An 18,243-nucleotide genomic window follows, 5' to 3' on the forward strand; every position below is an offset into this window, starting at 1 on the left:
GTCCTGGGCTGGCGTGGTTACAGAGGAAAGTTTGGGCGTACTGCCAAATTCTCTAAAACGACGTTGGAGTCGGCTTATGGTAGAGAAATTAATATTCGTTCTCTGGCAACAGCTCTGGGGGACATTCCTGCAGTCAGCATGCCAATTCCACACTCCCTCAACTTGAGACATCGGGGGCATTGTTGTTTGACAAAACTTTTAAACATTTTAAAGTGGCCTTTTGTCCCCATGATCAAGCTTCTTGATATGCCACACCTGTCAGGTGGGTGGATTATCTTGGCAAAGCAGAAATGCTCACTAACAGGGATATAAACACATTTGTGCAAAAATCTTCAAGAAAGAAGCTTTTTGTGCATATGGAAAATGTCTGTGATCTTTTATTTCAGCTCATGAAACATGGGACCAAGACTTTAAATGTTGCATTTTATGCTTTTGTTCAGAATTGTTTGTTTCTCATTTGGTGAACTTTCACCCGGTTTCTATTTGACCGAGGGACGCTTTGATGTTACACCTTAGATTGGGTTAGGAATTCCACAGTTGTAGACAAAAAGCTGTTTTCAGTATTATTATTATGTGCTGAGGCCAAGAGTGAACTCACACTGTATTTTGTCCCAATCAGGTCAATACTATATCCTGGAACGATACCGGGGAGTACATCTTGTCAGGGTCGGACGATACCAACCTGGTCATCACAAACCCATACAACAGAAAGGTAAGGTGTTAGTCAGATATTAGTTAAAAAATAGGATTTTAGTTTAAAAAATATGTGATAATAAAACGTGCAGTTAAAAAAAAAAAGTGTGCAGGTTGGAAACACAAAACAGAAAACAGATTATTCATTCAAACATATGACCTTACATCACCAACATCCTGTTTTTATTACACCGTTACATGGTCGACCTGGGGTGAAATTATAATGGATTGGATGTGTAGATAGTGCTCATTATATGGAGGAGAACTTACCTACTGAAAGATCTTTATCGCCGATAAAGATTGACAGAGAAAAAAACTGACAGTGAGTAGACGTCTATAAACCTCCCATCAGCTTAACAACAGTCAAAGAAATACGCTGTTGAGAGATTCTGAAAATGAACAATTGCTGATCCAACCTCTCGGTCTCTTGTGTTGATGTGGAACATGACCTTGGTCAATTGGGTGCTTTGGATTCTCGTAGGATATTTTTCAGTGCCCGGCTATACATCATGTATACCCTCTTCTATTTTACAATCTTGTCCAATAATTTACATTTGATAAGCATCTCAGTCAGCAGCACCACCCTGTATCCCACTGCTGGCTTGCCTCTGAAGCTAAGCAGGGTTGGTCCTAGATGGAAGACCAGATGCTGCTGTAAGTGGTGCTGGATGGCCAGCAGGAGACACTATTTCAAGGCAGTGATTGGGGACATTGCCCTGTGTAGGGTGCAGTCTTTCGGATGGACGTTAAACAGGTCTCCTGACTCTCTGTGGTCAGTAAAGATCCCATGACACATCGTAAGAGTAGGGGTGTTAACCCTGGTGTCTTGGTGAAATTCCTAATCTGGCCCTGATACCATCACGGCCACCTCCATCATCCCCAGCTTCTAATTGGCTCATTGATCTCCTATCCCCTGTAACTATTCCCCAGGTCATTGCCATAAATGAGAATGTTCTCTGTCAACTTACCTGGTAAAAAAGGATGGACTCAGTTCAACTGACCAGAATGTTTTTTGGTGATTTGAGTTGACGTAATTTGACGAAGCATGGGAGAGTAGAACCAAGGTTTCCCTTTTAGTCAGAAGAGGGAGAAACTCATCCCAGGAGTCTTCAATGCAGATGTAGAGGATACCAATGGAGGGAGATGCACCGATAGAATCGAACACATACATACACACCTGCAACTCGCTACACACACTCCTCTCTGGAACTCTCCTCAGGTCAAGGCAACCATACGGTCGGGTCACCGGGCGAACATCTTCAGTGCTAAGTTCATGCCTCAGACCAGTGACCAGCAGATCATCTCGTGCTCTGGGGATGGTATCATCTACTACACCCACACAGAGAAGAGCCCCGACATCAACCGGCAGTGCCAGTTCACCTGCCACTACGGAACAGCCTACGAGGTACTGTACACAAGCGTTTCTCAACTTGTTTGTACCAGGTTGTTGGAAATCTTTTCTTTTTTTGTGTGTGTGTGTGTGGCTGATTTGAAAATCGGTATAGGGAGCTACCCAAATGTTTAAAAATTTTTTCTTCACATTTTCCTTCCTCCCTCTTTCCCTTCACCTCTTGCTGCACTCTCCTCCTCCTGTTCTCCTTTTAGATTATGACGGTACCCAACGACCCCTATACGTTCCTGTCGTGTGGGGAGGACGGCACCGTGCGCTGGTTTGACCTGCGCACAAAGACCAGCTGTACTAAAGAGGACTGCAAAGATGTAAGGAAGGAGGGAAATAAATCAATGTTTATTTTTCTAAATCTAAATTTGTATTCAAATCAAAATCAAATCAAATGTATTTATATAGCCCTTCGTACATCAGCTGATATCTCAAAGTGCTGTACAGAAACCCAGCCTAAAACCCCAAACAGCAAGCAATGCAGGTGTAGAAGCACGGTGGCTAGGAAAAACTCCCTAGAAAGGCCAATACCTAGGAAGAAACCTAGAGAGGAACCAGGCTATGTGGGGTGGCCAGTCCTCTTCTGGCTGTGCCAGGTGGAGATTATAACAGAACATGGCCAAGATGTTCAAATGTTCATAAATGACCAGCATGGTCGAATAATAATAAGGCAGAACAGTTGAAACTGGTGCAGCAGCACAGTCAGGTGGAAGTTGAAACTGGAGCAGCAGCATGGCCAGGTGGACTGGGGACAGCAAGGAGTCATCATGTCAGGTAGTCCTGGGGCATGGTCCTAGGGCTCAGGTCTGTTGAAACTGGAACAGCAGCATGGCCAGGTGGACTGGGGACAGCAAGGAGTCATCATGTCAGGTAGTCCTGGGGCATGGTCCTAGGGCTCAGGTCCTCCGAGAGAGAGAAAGAGAGAGAGAAAGAGAGAAGGAGAGAATTAGAGAACGCACACTTAGATTCACACAGGACACTGAATAGGACAGGAGAAGTACTCCAGATATAACAAACTGACCCCAGCCCCCCGACACATAAACTACTGCAGCATAAATACTGGCTGAGACAGGAGGGGTCAGGAGACACTGACCTATTGATTTTGAACATAAAACCATCAAACAAAGAACACCAATCAAGACTTTTCTCTAACTTTTGATCTATTATTTGACCTGTGTTGTAAAGTTGGTATATTCTCTATCACAACCGTCCGTGATTGGGCGTCCCATAGGGCAGCGCACAAATGGCCCAGCGTCATTCGGGTTAGGGTTTGGCCGTGGTAGGCCGTCATTGTAAATAAGAATTTGTCCTTAACTGACTTGCCTAGTTAAATAAAGATGAAATAAATAAAAAAATCTGCTTATTTTATATTGTTTTTAAATAATATATCACCCTGTTTTCCTGATTTTTAGCCCACGGTGGTGGTGGTGGTGTTGTTTACTGTCTCTTCCTCTCACCAGGACATCCTGATCAACTGTCGGCGGGCGGCGACGTCCATCTCCATCAGTCCGCTGGTGCCCTATTACCTGGCGGTGGGCTGCTCTGACAGCTCCGTACGCATCTATGACAGACGCATGCTGGGCACCAGGGCTACGGGTAACAACCATCTCTGTCCTCTCATGTAGCTCTCCCGGTCTGTCTGTCTGTCTTTGTTGTCTGAATTTCGATCAGTAGATACAGTGAGCTCAATAAGTATTGGGACACTGACACATTGTTTTGTTTGTTTTGGCTCTGTACTCCAGCACTTTGGATTTGAAATGATACAATGACTATGAGGTTAAAGTGCTTTCTTTTGAGGGTATTTTCATCCATATCGGGTGAACGTTTAGAAATGTTGAACATAGTCCCTACATTTTTAGGGGAACAAAGGTAGTGCCCAATAGAAATGAATGGTAAATAATGTGTCATTTTGGAGTCACTTTTATTATAAATAAAAATAAACGCTTCAACATATAATGTGGATGCTACCATGATTATAGATAGTCCTGAATGTAGCGTCAATAATGATGAGTGAGAAAGTTAGACTCATAATTATCATCCCCCCCCCCCCCAGAAATGCTAACCTCCTCTGTTATTGTAATGTTGAGAGGTTAGCATGTCATGGGGGTATGATTTTTGTGCGTCTCGAACTTTCTCACTCATCACTATTGACAATTAATTCAGGACTATCCGTAATCATGGTAGCATCCACATTATTGTTAGTGTTTAGAAACACATTCTAGGATCAGTTTGTCCTACCAAAGCCTTAACCCTTCGGGAGGAGAAATACAAAACTGACCTTGGATCAGAGTCTGGAGCCAACTTGATCAAACAAGTGAATTTTGAGTTACGCTATTAATGACTTACTACTACTACTCACTCAATTCTGCCCTATGTCATTCCCCATTGCTTGCCTTTGACTGTCTCACCACCCCCCCCCCCCCCCCTCCCAGGGAACTACATGGGCCGTGGAACGACGGGCATGTGTGTGCGCTTCGTTCCGGCCCACCTGTCCAACAAGTCGTGTCGTGTGACTTCACTCTGCTACAGCGGGGACGGACAGGAGGTGTTGGTCAGCTACTCTTCAGACTACGTCTACCTGTTTGACCCCAATAATGACCAGGCCCGAGAGCTGAAGGGTCCGTCCGAGGAGAGGAGGGAGGAGGTGAGAGGGTGGCAGAGGCGCCACCATTGTGATTTGAGATAAATATGAGGTGTATGCTTCTCTATGCAAACAGAATTGAGAAATTTGGTTTGGACAGTTTCTCCATAAACAAAATATTTATCTTGTATAACCACACTTTTGTGTGCATATCATAAATTGTCATTGTGCATACTTGCAGTGTCGGGGGTGAGTATAGCTTGTTGAGTCTGTTACTGTTGGGTACCATCTCTGAATGCAGTACAATGAAACGGCAGGCAGGCAGGGTGAGTGCTGGTCACTGAGAGCCACACAGAGATCCACACTGTGCTGCAGTGAGAACAGGCCTCAGGGGAGCACAGGGAAAAGACTACTGCACACACAGTCAGGCTAGGATATGTGTGTGTGTGCACTGTGTATGCCCCTCTGTGAAAGTCTGTGTGTACCAGGCGAGAATGACTGCCCCCACTCATTGAAGCCACGGAAGTTCAAGGCCAACTGCGGTACTCAGGCATTTTTTTGCAGAAAACAGGACCTCCCCATTTATAGTGAATGGCAGTCTTCGTGGTCAATCTTGGCATAAATGAAACAATGTTTCGAAGACAATCATGGTACTAATAATTGCTTCTAATACAACCAGATGTATGTATTTGAACTGAGTGGTGACCGTGTTACCTGCACTGAGGCTAGGTAACACGGTCACCACTGATAAATCCATGATTATCGAAAACTTCAATAAGCATTTCTCAACGGCTGGCCATGCCTTCCGCCTGGCTACTTCAACCTCGGCCAACAGCTCCGCCCCCCCCCCGCAGCTCCTCGCCCAAGCCTCTCCAGGTTCTCCTTTACCCAAATCCAGATAGCAGATGTTCTGAAAGAGCTGCAAAACCTGGACCCGTACAAATCAGCTGGGCTTGACAATCTGGACCCTCTATTTCTGAAACTATCTGCCACCATTGTCGTAACCCCTATTACCAGCCTGTTCAACCTCTCTTTCATATCGTCTGAGATCCCCAAGGATTGGAAAGCTGCCGCAGTCATCCCCCTCTTCAAAGGGGGAGACACCCTGGACCCAAACTGTTACAGACCTATATCCATCCTGCCCTGCCTATCTAAGGTCTTCGAAAGCCAAGTCAACAAACAGGTCACTGACCATCTCGAATCCCACCGTACCTTCTCCGCTGTGCAATCTGGTTTCCGAGCCGGTCATGGGTGCACCTCAGCCACACTCAAGGTACTAAACGATATCATAACCGCCATCGATAAAAGACAGTACTGTGCAGCCGTCTTCATCGACCTTGCCAAGGCTTTCGACTCTGTCAATCACCATATTCTTATCGGCAGACTCAGTAGCCTCGGTTTTTCGGATGACTGCCTTGCCTGGTTCACCAATTACTTTGCAGACAGAGTTCAGAGTTCAAATCGGAGGGCATGCTGTCCGGTCCTCTGGCAGTCTCTATGGGGGTGCCACAGGGTTCAATTCTCGGGCCGACTCTTTTCTCTGTGTATATCAATGATGTTGCTCTTGCTGCGGGCGATTCCCTGATCCACCTCTACGCAGACGACACCATTCTATATACTTTCGGCCCGTCTTTGGACACTGTGCTATCTAACCTCCAAACAAGCTTCAATGCCATACAACACTCCTTCCGTGGCCTCCAACTGCTCTTAAACGCTAGTAAAACCAAATGCATGCTTTTCAACCGGTCGCTGCCTGCACCTGCATGCCCGACTAGCATCACCACCCTGGATGGTTCCGACCTAGAATATGTGGACGTCTATAAGTACCTAGGTGTCTGGCTAGACTGCAAACTCTCCTTCCAGACTCATATCAAACATCTCCAATCGAAAATCAAATCAAGAGTCGACTTTCTATTCCGCAACAAAGCCTCCTTCACTCACGCCGCCAAGCTTACCCTAGTAAAACTGACTATCCTACCGATCCTCGACTTCGGCGATGTCATCTACAAAATGGCTTCCAACACTCTACTCAGCAAACTGGATGCAGTCTATCACAGTGCCATCCGTTTTGTCACTAAAGCACCTTATACCACCCACCACTGCGACTTGTATGCTCTAGTCGGCTGGCCCTCGCTACATATTCGTCGCCAGACCCACTGGCTCCAGGTCATCTACAAGTCCATGCTAGGTAAAGCTCCGCCTTATCTCAGCTCACTGGTCACGATGGCAACACCCATCCGTAGCACACGCTCCAGCAGGTGTATCTCACTGATCATCCCTAAAGCCAACACCTCATTTGGCCGCCTTTCGTTCCAGTACTCTGCTGCCTGTGACTGGAACGAATTGCAAAAATCGCTGAAGTTGGAGACTTTTATCTCCCTCACCAACTTCAAACATCAGCTATCTGAGCAGCTAACCGATCGCTGCAGCTGTACATAGTCTATTGGTAAATAGCCCACCCTTTTCACCTACCTCATCCCCATACTGTTTTTATTTATTTACTTTTCTGCTCTTCTGCACACCAATATCTCTACCTGTACATGACCATCTGATCATTTATCACTCCAGTGTTAATCTGCAAAATTGTAATTATTTGCCTACCTCCTCATGCCTTTTGCACACATTGTATATAGACCCCCCCTTTGTTTTCTACTGTGTTATTGACTTGTTAATTGTTTTACTCCATGTGTAACTCTTTGTTGTATGCTCACACTGCTTTGCTTTATCTTGGCCAGGTCGCAGTTGCAAATGAGAACTTGTTCTAAACTAGCCTACCTGGTTAAATAAAGGTAAAATAAAAAAAATAAACACACAATAAGTTATAAGGATCATTTAGTTGATTGTGGCAGCCTGCAATATTCCGGTCGACCTTCAAATTAGTTCCTCAATGAGAAGGGGCAGCACTGATCTATCCTGCAACTTCACTTCCTGGAGTAGCTCAAATTTTATATCTCTGTGAGCTCAAACTGCGCATGTTGTATCCATGAGAGGCCCTCTTAACCGACTTAATTTGGCTTAAGTGAGCTATTGAGTCTTCATAGGAATGAATGGTGTCACGTGAGCAATGACTTTTCCCATGTCATATCTACAGTCATTGGTGTATATGTACTTCAGTGGGTTTTTTCCATACACTCTCTGTATTAAAAACATTAATGGTCCATTACATGAGTTATTGTGGGATTTTATCACGGTACCATGTTTGTTGTCCATATGGGACTTTGCTAGGAGCAGAAACAAACACATGGCTAGACAGACATACTGCAGGTCTCTAATGTAAGCTACTCCTGCACTCTCAAGCCAAGGGGATGTTGATTGTAAACAGACAGAGCTGGCTTTGTGTGGAGCAGCTCTCACAACTAAAGTGCTCTCAGGGCATCTCCTGTTAATGTGTTGTGTGGTGGATGTGCTCTCAGGGCATCTCCTGTTAATGTGTTGTGTGGTGGCTGCTGGTGGTGCACTGAGATGACCCTGAAAGGTCAGGGGGAGGAGAGAGGAAGAGGAGGAGGAAGAAAGTTTGAGCGGGATAATTCAATTTAGTGGAGAGAAGGGGGTGAGGGGGGGGGGGGCACTAAATGCCAGCAGAGAGGAAGGTGTGGGGGTGTTTAAGAAATGTGCTGGATCACGGTCGAATAGTGTGTTCAGCTGTGTCTGGTTTCACCCAGCTCTGCTCCCACATACCTTTCCAAATACAGTTCCTGGCGCAAGCAATATTCCGCCAACCACCAAACCAAAATAGACCAGGACGGAGGCTGTAGGGCCTGCCAAGGAGTTTGCCTTTCCTCTTTCTCTCTCTCTTCTGGGCCCTCCATTGCTCTCACCCTGTTCTCTTCCTCCTTTACCCATCATCTTGTTACTCCTGCGACCCTACTTGAGCTCGGGTTCGCTTTCTCCCCCCTTCAGCCCTTTCACCATCTCACCTTTCTTGTTCTCTCTCTCTCCTTAGCTGCCCCACCTCTGTCTCTCTCTCTTTCTATGCAGTTGTCATTCTCTATCTCTGGTCTCAGTGGAAGTTGTTCTCATTCTCTTCCACGTTCTAAATCTCTCTCTCTCCACTGAAGCTGGCTGTCCCCCTTTTGTTCTGTGCCCAGGGGAGGAGCAGAGGCACCTGTGTTGGGTGACCAGTTCCCTGGCTCTAAGCCTGTTGTCCTGTGTGTTGGAGACGGCCAGAGGAAAGTGTGTAGTGCAGAGAGAGAAGTGTGTGTACTAAATAGGACAGTAACAGGGACTGTAGTGCAGAGAGCGGAGTGTGTGTGTGGGGGGGGTACTAAATAGGACAGGGACTGTGCCATGTTTTGCATGCTATTTTTAACTCCGCTTAGACTTGACAGCATGTTTTTTATGTTTTGTGTGTGTGTCCACAGCTGCGGCAACCCCCAGTGAAGCGTCTTCGTTTACGAGGTGACTGGTCTGACACCGGTCCACGAGCTCGTCCTGAGAGCGAGAGAGAGCGGGACGGTAAGAGTACACAGAATCTTACACACACACTCATGCTTTCTCTCACACTCACGCTTTGTCTTATTCACACACACCTATGTATCAAATTGATTTATATAGCCCTTCTTACATCAGCTGATATCTCAAAGTTCTGTACAGAAACTCAGCCTAAAACCCCAAACAGCAAGCAATGCAGGTGTAGAAGCACAGTGGCTAGGAAAAACTCCCTAGAAAGGCCAAAACCTAGGAAGAAACCTAGATAGGAACCAGGCAATTTTTTTATCTATTTTATTTTTTACCTTTATTTAACTAGGCAAGTCAGTTAAGAACAAATTCTTATTTTCAATGACGGCCTAGGAACAGCTATGAGGGGTGGTCAGTCCTCTTCTGGCTGTGCCGGGTGGAGATTATAACAGAACACGGCCAAGATGTTCAAATATTCATAAATGACCAGCATGGTCAAATAATAATAATCACAGTAGTTGTCGAGGGTGCAACAGGTCAGCACCTCAGGAGTAAATGTCAGTTGGCTTTTCATAGACGATCATTGAGAGTATCTCTACCTCTCCTGCTGTCTCTAGAGAGTTGAAAACAGCAGGTCTGGGACAGGTAGCACGTCTGGTGAACAGGTCAGGGTCCCATAGCCGTAGGCAGAACAGTTGAAACTGGAGCAGCAGCACGGCCAGGTGGATTGGGGACAGCAAGGAGTCATCATGCCAGGTCGTCCTGAGGCATGGTCCTAGGGCTCAGGTCCTCCAAGAGAGAGAAAGAGAGAATTAGAGAGAGCATACTTAAATTCACACAGGACACCTGATAAGACAGGAGAAATACTCCAGATATAACAGACTGAACCTAGCCCCCCGACACATAAACTACTGCAGCATAAGTACTGGAGGCTGAGACAGGAGGGGTCAGGAGACACTGTGGCCCCATCCAATGATACCCCCGGACAGGGCCAAACAGGCAGAAAATAACCCCACCCACTTTGCCAAAGCACAGCCCCCACACCACTAGAGGGATATCTTCAACCACCAACTTACCATCCTGAGACCAGGCCAAGTATAGCCCACAAAGATCTCTACCACGGCACAACCCAAGGGGGGTGCCAACCCAGACAGGAAGACCACGTCAGTGACTCAACCCACTCAAGTGACTCACCCCTCCTAGGGAAAGCATGGAAGAGCAGTGACTCAGCCCCTGTAATAGGGTTAGAGGCAGAGAATCCCATTAGAGAGAGGTGAACTGGCCAGACAGAGACAGCAAGGGCGGTTCGTTGCTCCAGTGCCTTTCCGTTCACCTTCACACTCCTGGGCCAGACTACACTCAATCATATGACCCACTGAAGAGATGAGTCTTCAGTAAAGACTTAAAGGTTGAGACCGAGTTTGCGTCTCTCACATGGGTAGGCAGACCATTGCATAAAAATGGAGCTCTATAGGAGAAAGCCCTGCCTCCAGCTGTTTGCTTAGAAATTCTAGGGACAATTAGGAGGCCTGCGTCTTGTGACCGTAGCGTACATTTACCAGGTCATTTACCACCTTCACAAGTGCAGTCTCAGTGCTATGATGGAGTCTAAAACCAGACTGAAGCATTTCGTATACATTGTTTGTCTTCAGGAAGGCAGTGAGTTGCTGCGCAACAGCTTTTTCATTTTTTTTGAGAGGAATGGGAGATTCGATATAGGCCAATAGTTTTTTATATTTTCTGGGTCAAGTTTAGGCTTTTTCAAGAGAGGCTTTATTACTGCCAGTTTCAGTGAGTTTGATACACATCCGGTGGATACAGAGCCATTTATTATGTTCAACATAGGAGGGCCAAGCACAGGAAGCAGCTCTTTCAGCAGTTTAGTTGGAATAGGGTCCAGTATGCAGCTTGAAGGTTGAGGCCATGATTATTTTCATCATTGTGTCAAGAGATATAGTACTAAAACACTCGAGTGTCTCCCTTGATCCTAGGTCCTGGCAGAGTTGTGCAGACTCAGGACAACTGAGCTTTGGAGGAATATGCAGATTTAAAGACGAGTCCGTAATTTGCTTTCTAATGATCATTATCTTTTCCTCAAAGGAGTTGATGAATTTATTACTGCTGAAGTGAAAGCCATCCTCTCTTGGGGAATGGTACTTTTTAGTTAGCTTTGCGACAGTATCAAAAATTCATTTTGGATTGTTCTTATTTTCCTCAATTAAGTTAGAAAAGTAGGATGATCGAGCAGCAGTGAGGGCTCTTCGATACTGCACTGTACTGTCTTTCCAAGCTAGTCGGAAGACTTCCAGTTTGGTGTGGCGCCATTTCCGTTCCAATTTTCTGGAAGCGTCCTTCAGAGCTCGGGTATTTTCTGTATACCAGGGAGCTAGTTTCTTATGACAAATGTTTTTAGTTTTTAGGGGTGCGACTGCATCTCGGGTATTGCGCAAGGTTAAATTGAGTTAGGTGGTTAACTGATTTTTGTCCTCTGACGTCCTTGGTAGGCAGAGGGAGTCTGGAAGGGCATCATGGAATCTTTGGGTTGTCTGAGAATTTATAGCATGATTTTTGATGATCCTTGGTTGGGGTCTGAGCAGATTATTTGTTGCAATAGTCCAGGATTATGAGGAAAAACATTTAAGATCCACAACATTTATTCCATGGGACAAAACTAGGTCCAGAGTATGACTGTGGCACTGAGTAGGTTCCGGAGACATGTTGGAAAAAACCCACTGTCGATGATGCTCCGAAAGCCTTTTCCATGTGAATATTAAAGTCCCCAAAAATGTGAATATTATCTGCTATGACTACAAGGTCCGAGGCTGCATTGATTTCATGACTAGAAGTCTGTAAATTTACATTTGCTATCGTAAATGTTAGCAACACCTCCATCCCGCCTGTTTCAGTCAGGCCAATCACATCAAGATTATGATCAGTGATTAGATAATTGACTATAACTGCCTTGGAAGTTTTTATTTATTTATTTTAATTTGACCTTGATTTAACCAGGTAGGCAAGTTGAGAACACCTTTATTTAACCAGGTAGGCAAGTTGAGAACACCTTTATTTAACCAGGTAGGCAAGTTGAGAACACCTTTATTTAACCAGGTAGGCAAGTTGAGAACACCTTGATTTAACCAGGTAGGCAAGTTGAGAACAAGTTCTCATTTACAATTGCGACCTGGCCAAGATAAAGCAAAGCAGTTCGACAGATACACGACACAGAGTTACACATGGAGTAAAACAAACATACAGTCAATAATACAGTATAAACAAGTCTATATACAATGTGAGCAAATGAGGTGAGAAGGGAGGTAAAGGCAAAAAAGGCCATGGTGGCAAAGTAAATACAATATAGCAAGTAAAACACTGGAATGGTAGTTTTGCAATGGAAGAATGTGCAAAGTAGAAATAAAAAATAATGGGGTGCAAAGGAGCAAAATAAATAAATTTAATTAAATACAGTTGGGAAAGAGGTAGTTGTTTGGGCTAAATTATAGGTGGGCTATGTACAGGTGCAGTAATCTGTGAGCTGCTCTGACAGTTGGTGCTTAAAGCTAGTGAGGGAGATAAGTGTTTCCAGTTTCAGAGATTTTTGTAGTTCGTTCCAGTCATTGGCAGCAGAGAACTGGAAGGAGAGGCGGCCAAAGAAAGAATTGGTTTTGGGGGTGACTAGAGAGATATACCTGCTGGAGCGTGTGCTACAGGTGGGAGATGCTATGGTGACCAGCGAGCTGAGATAAGGGGGGACTTTACCTAGCAGGGTCTTGTAGATGACATGGAGCCAGTGGGTTTGGCGACGAGTATGAAGCGAGGGCCAGCCAACGAGAGCGTACAGGTCGCAATGGTGGGTAGTATATGGGGCTTTGGTGATAAAACGGATTGCACTGTGATAGACTGCATCCAATTTGTTGAGTAGGGTATTGGAGGCTATTTTGTAAATGACATCGCCAAAGTCGAGGATTGGTAGGATGGTCAGTTTTACAAGGGTATGTTTGGCAGCATGAGTGAAGGATGCTTTGTTGCGAAATAGGAAGCCAATTCTAGATTTAACTTTGGATTGGAGATGTTTGATATGGGTCTGGAAGGAGAGTTTACAGTCTAACCAGACACCTACGTATTCTAAGTCAGAGCCGTCCAGAGTAGTGATGTTGGACAGGCGGGTAGGTGCAGGTAGCGATCGGTTGAAGAGCATGCATTTAGTTTTACTTGTATTTAAGAGCAATTGGAGGCCATGGAAGGAGAGTTGTATGGCATTTAAGCTTGCCTGGAGGGTTGTTAACACAGTGTCCAAAGAAGGGCCGGAAGTATACAGAATGGTGTCGTCTGCATAGAGGTGGATCAGAGACTCACCAGCAGCAAGAGCGACCTCATTGATGTATACAGAGAAGAGAGTCGGTCCAAGAATTGAACCCTGTGGCACCCCCATAGAGACTGCCAGAGGTCCGGACAGCAGACCCTCCGATTTGACACACTGAACTCTATCAGTGAAGTAGTTGGTGAACCAGGCGAGGCAATCATTTGAGAAACCAAGGCTGTCGAGTCTGCCGATGAGGATGTGGTGATTGACGGAGTCGAAAGCCTAGGCCAGATCAATGAATACGGCTGCACAGTAATGTTTCTTATCGATGGCGGTTAAGATATCGTTTAGGACCTTGAGCGTGGCTGAGGTGCACCCATGACCAGCTCTGAAACCAGATTGCATAGCAGAGAAGGTATGGTGAGATTCGAAATGGTCGGTAATCTGTTTGTTGACTTGGCTTTCGAAGACCTTAGAAAGGCATGGTAGGATAGATCTAGGTCTGTAGCAGTTTGGGTCAAGAGTGTCCCCCCCTTTGAAGAGGGGGATGACCGCAGCTGCTTTCCAATCTTTGGGAATCTCAGATGACACGAAAGAGAGGTTGAACAGTCTAATAATAGGGGTGGCAACAATTTCGGCAGATAATTTTAGAAAGAAAGGGTCCAGATTGTCTAGCCCGGCTGATTTGTAGGGGTCCAGATTTTGCAGCTCTTTCAGAACATCAGCTGAATGGATTTGGGAGAAGGAGAAATGGGGAAGGCTTGGGCGAGTTGCTGTTGGGGGTGCAGTGCTGTTGACCGGGGTAGGAGTAGCCAGGTGGAAAGCATGGCCAGCCGTAGAAAAATGCTTATTGAAATTCTAAATTATGGTGGATTTATCAGTGGTGACAGTGTTTCCTATCTTCAGTGCAGTGGGCAGCTGGGAGGAGGTGTTCTTATTCTCCATGGACTTTACAGTGTCCCAGAACTTTTTTGAGTTAGTGTTGCAGGAAGCAAATTTCTGCTTGAAAAAGCTAGCCTTGGCTTTTCTAACTGCCTGTGTATAATGGTTTCTAGCTTCCCTGAACAGCTGCATATCACGGGGGCTGTTCGATGCTAATGCAGAACGCCATAGGATGTTTTTGTGTTGGTTAAGGGCAGTCAGGTCTGGGGAGAACCAAGGGCTATATCTGTTCCTGGTTCTAAATTTATTGAATGGGGCATGTTTATTTAAGATGGTTAGGAAGGCATTTTAAAAAGATCTATATCCTTCCAGGATACCCCGGCCAGGTCGATTAGAAAGGCCTGCTCGCTGAAGTGTTTCAGGGAGCATTTTACAGTGATGAGTGGAGGTCGTTTGACCGCTGACCCATTATGGATGCAGGCAATGAGGCAGTGATCACTGAGATCTTGGTTGAAGACAGCAGATGTGTATTTAGAGGGGAAGTTGGTTAGGATGATATCTATGAGGGTGCCCGTGTTTAAGGCTTTGGGGAGGTACCTGGTAGGTTCATTGATAATTTGTGTGAGATTGAGGGCATCAAGTTTAGATTGTAGGATGGCTGGGGTGTTAAGCATGTTCCAGTTTAGGTCGCCTAGCAGCACGAGCTCTGAAGATAGATGGGGGGCAATCAGTTCACATATGGTGTCCAGAGCACAGCTGGGGGCAGAGGGTGGTCTATAGCAGGCGGCAACGGTGAGAGACTTGTTTTTAGAGAGATGGATTTTTAAAAGTAGAAGTTAAAATTGTTTGGGTACAGACCTGGATAGTAGGACAGAGCTCTGCAGGCTATCTTTGCTGTAGATTGCAACACCGCCCCCTTTGGCAGTTCTATCTTGTCTGAAAATGTTGTAGTTTGGAATAAAAATGTCTGAATTTTTGGTGGTCTTCCTGGGCCAGGATTCAGACACAGCTAGAACATCCAGGTTGGCAGAGTGTGCTAAAGCAGTGAATAGAACAAACTTACGGAGGGGGCTTCTAATGTTAACATGCATGAAACCAAGGCTATTACGGTTACAGAAGTCGTCAAAAGAGAGCGCCTGGGGAATAGGAGTGGAGCTAGGCACTGCAGGGCCTGGATTCACCTCTACATCGCCAGAGGAACATAGGAGGAGTAGAATAAGGGTGCGGCTAAAAGCAATAAGAATTGGTCATCTAGAACGTCTGGAACAGAGAGTAAAAGGAGGTTTCTGGGGGCGATAAAATAGCATCAAGGTATAATGTACAGACAAAGGTATGGTAGGATGTGAATACAGTGGAGGTAAACCTAGGTATTGAGTGATGAAGAGAGAGATATTGTCTCTAGAAACATCATTGAAACCAGGAGATGTCATTGCATGTGTGGGTGGTGGAACTAATAGGTTGGATAAGGTATAGTGAGCAGGACTAGAGGCTCTACTGTGAAATAAGCCAATAAACACTAACCAGAACAGCAATGGACAAGACATATTGACATTAAGGAGAGGCATGCTTAGTCGAGTGATCAAAAGGGTCCAGTGAGTGGAGAGGTTGGTTGGGGGTCACGGCGATTTAGACAGCTAGCCAGGCCATCGGTAGCAAGCTAGCATAGGATGGAGGTCTGTTGTTAGCCACATCTTGCGTTCCGTCAGTAGATTAGTGGGGTTCCGTGTGGTAGAGGGGATTAATCCAAATCACACAACAACAAAAATAAAAACAATAGATATAGTTATAGAGGCCCAAGAAGAAAACATAATAATAATAAAAAATAAATAAATTGTCCAATTGTCTATTCAGATAGCAGCCGGTAAGACAGCTAACGGTTAGCAGGCCGCAGATGGGCGTTCAGGTAACGTCGCGACGGAGGAGCCAGCCGGATCTCCTTCGGGTAGATAACGTCGGCAGTCCAGTTGTGAAGGCCCGGTGGGGCTCCGCGTAGGCAGTAAAACGGGTCCGGATAGGTGACTGCAGCCCAGGAGTGATTGATGGAACTCAGGAGTGATTGACGGAGCTGGCTAGCTCCGGAATAATTTATGTTTGCTCCGGAATCGACGAAAGCCGATAGTCACACGGATAGCAGCTAGCTAGTTGTGAGATCCGGGTATGAATGTCCAGAGAGCAGTTGAAATCCAGGGACATGGAGAGAAAAATTGGTCCGGTATGTTCCGTTCCGAGCCGCGCTGCGCCGTACAAAACTGGCAAAACGAGCTAAAGGATAGCTGATGACCACAAACCGTGGTTAGCTGAATACTAACGATTTGCCAGTAAAGAAGCTAACTAGCTTCTTATTAGCTTCTGGATTATCTTCTGGGCTATCTTCTAGCTAGCTCCTGGCTAGTTTCTGGCTAGCTTCTTGGAGGATTACAGCTTTGAGGTAAATAATACTAATGATTTTATAAATATAAATTGGTGAGGCGGGAGAGTGTTTTGAAGATGAGTTGATGGAAAATAAATTGGTGAGGCAGGAGAGTGTTTTGAAGATGAGTTGATGGAAAATAAAAATAAAATGTATGTGAAAAAAGTTGTAAATATATATATATATATATATATATATATATATATACAGGACACGACAAGACGAGGACAAAAGACGTCTGAACTGCTATGCCATCTTGGGTTAAAAAAAATGTGAGGGATCTAACATATACACACACACCCGGATAACTCTCTACGTCTTCTCCAGCTCTAATCTCTCCGACAGAGCCCTGCCACTGCCTCTCGTTGCTAACGGGGCCTATCTCTGTCCATGGGGATCTTGTTAGCTTTAGCTCTCACTGACACACAGCTTATACCGGGCCCAGTTGAGACTATGATGAAGCTGCCTCTTGCTATCACAGACCTTTATCGATGTTAGGGTATTGTAGAATAAGGAGAAGGGAACTTTTTCCCCACCAGGTCAGCAGTTATAACGTCTGGATGATGCAGTGGATTGGTAGTCCGCTGTTGACTATTGAGGGATGGCAAGCAATACCCTGATATCATTAACTCATTCTGTCCCAGGCAGCACTGTTCATACAGTCAGGGGTGTGACACAAGGATTCTCTAGACCAGGAGTCTCCAACATTTTTCTAGCATGAGGGCTACTTTAAAAGAATGAACTGCTGCGAGCGACGAAGCATATTCTTCTCTTCTTCTCTCCCCTGCAACTCTTCCCTGGCTCCTTAGTGTACAAGAGAAAGTAGTGCAGTTTTCTGTCAATATATCTGGTAAAATAATGGTTATTAAACAACTAAGGGGGTTCCTTAAATATGTTTTTTTCTTCCAAATTGTTAAAAAATATATATCTTTATTTGTCTTGGTTTTAGATTTATTTTGCTTTTCACACTCAAAATTACAATTGTTCATAGAAAAACAATGAAATTGGATGTTCTGAGTCCATGTCAAGGCATAAAATGGGGAATGGAAACGCTTTAGGAAGTAAATCTAAGCAAAGAGATGTAGTCAATCCACTAATACTAAACATGTGCATTTAACATAAAAACATCTCTATATTCAGTATTTTGATTGCCGATGAGGTTTATTTGAGCTATGGGGACGTCATTTTAAATGACCATAGGAACGACTGACGCCAGTGTGGCACTGGCCAGAATCATCTAATTGTCTGTGGTATTGACCTTGCTTCTAATACACCATGTATGTACGTGGAGTGTGACTCGAAGAGCGTGTTAGGTGCGGGCAACAACAAGTAGTAATTCAAACATTAACTGTATAGCGCCAGGCTGTATGAATTGGCTCCCAAAAAAAGGTCCCTCGGTAAACTACCATCGGCTTCCCAAGGACACACAACTTTTGAAGAAGTGGCTCCATGTCCGGAAGAGGAAGGACGTCCCAGCTCGAGCTAGCAGGACCTGCAGACAGCACTTCGGCGGGAGGCAGACTTCTCGACGAAGGGCACTTTTGATGCGGCAACCGGGAGTTTCTGAATGGAAAGGAGTC

The 18,243-nt window shown here is 45.3% G+C and overlaps 1 protein-coding gene across 6 annotated transcripts in view; it reads left to right on the forward strand.

Annotated features, from left to right (window-relative positions):
* LOC109870596 (DDB1- and CUL4-associated factor 6) overlaps positions 1–18,243 on the forward strand; it is a 62,384-nt gene that overhangs the window by 21,700 nt on the left and 22,441 nt on the right. For all 6 annotated transcript variants that reach the window (XM_031800598.1, XM_031800606.1, XM_031800610.1 and 3 more), the window contains exons 3-8: positions 620–712; positions 1,913–2,098; positions 2,299–2,412; positions 3,553–3,688; positions 4,525–4,736; positions 9,035–9,128. In XM_031800598.1, the coding sequence (XP_031656458.1) occupies positions 620–712; positions 1,913–2,098; positions 2,299–2,412; positions 3,553–3,688; positions 4,525–4,736; positions 9,035–9,128 (835 nt within the window). The remainder of the gene's footprint in view (positions 1–619; positions 713–1,912; positions 2,099–2,298; positions 2,413–3,552; positions 3,689–4,524; positions 4,737–9,034; positions 9,129–18,243) is intronic.

Source organism: Oncorhynchus kisutch, linkage group LG2 (genome assembly GCF_002021735.2).
Source record: "Oncorhynchus kisutch isolate 150728-3 linkage group LG2, Okis_V2, whole genome shotgun sequence".
Taxonomy (NCBI): domain Eukaryota; kingdom Metazoa; phylum Chordata; class Actinopteri; order Salmoniformes; family Salmonidae; genus Oncorhynchus; species Oncorhynchus kisutch.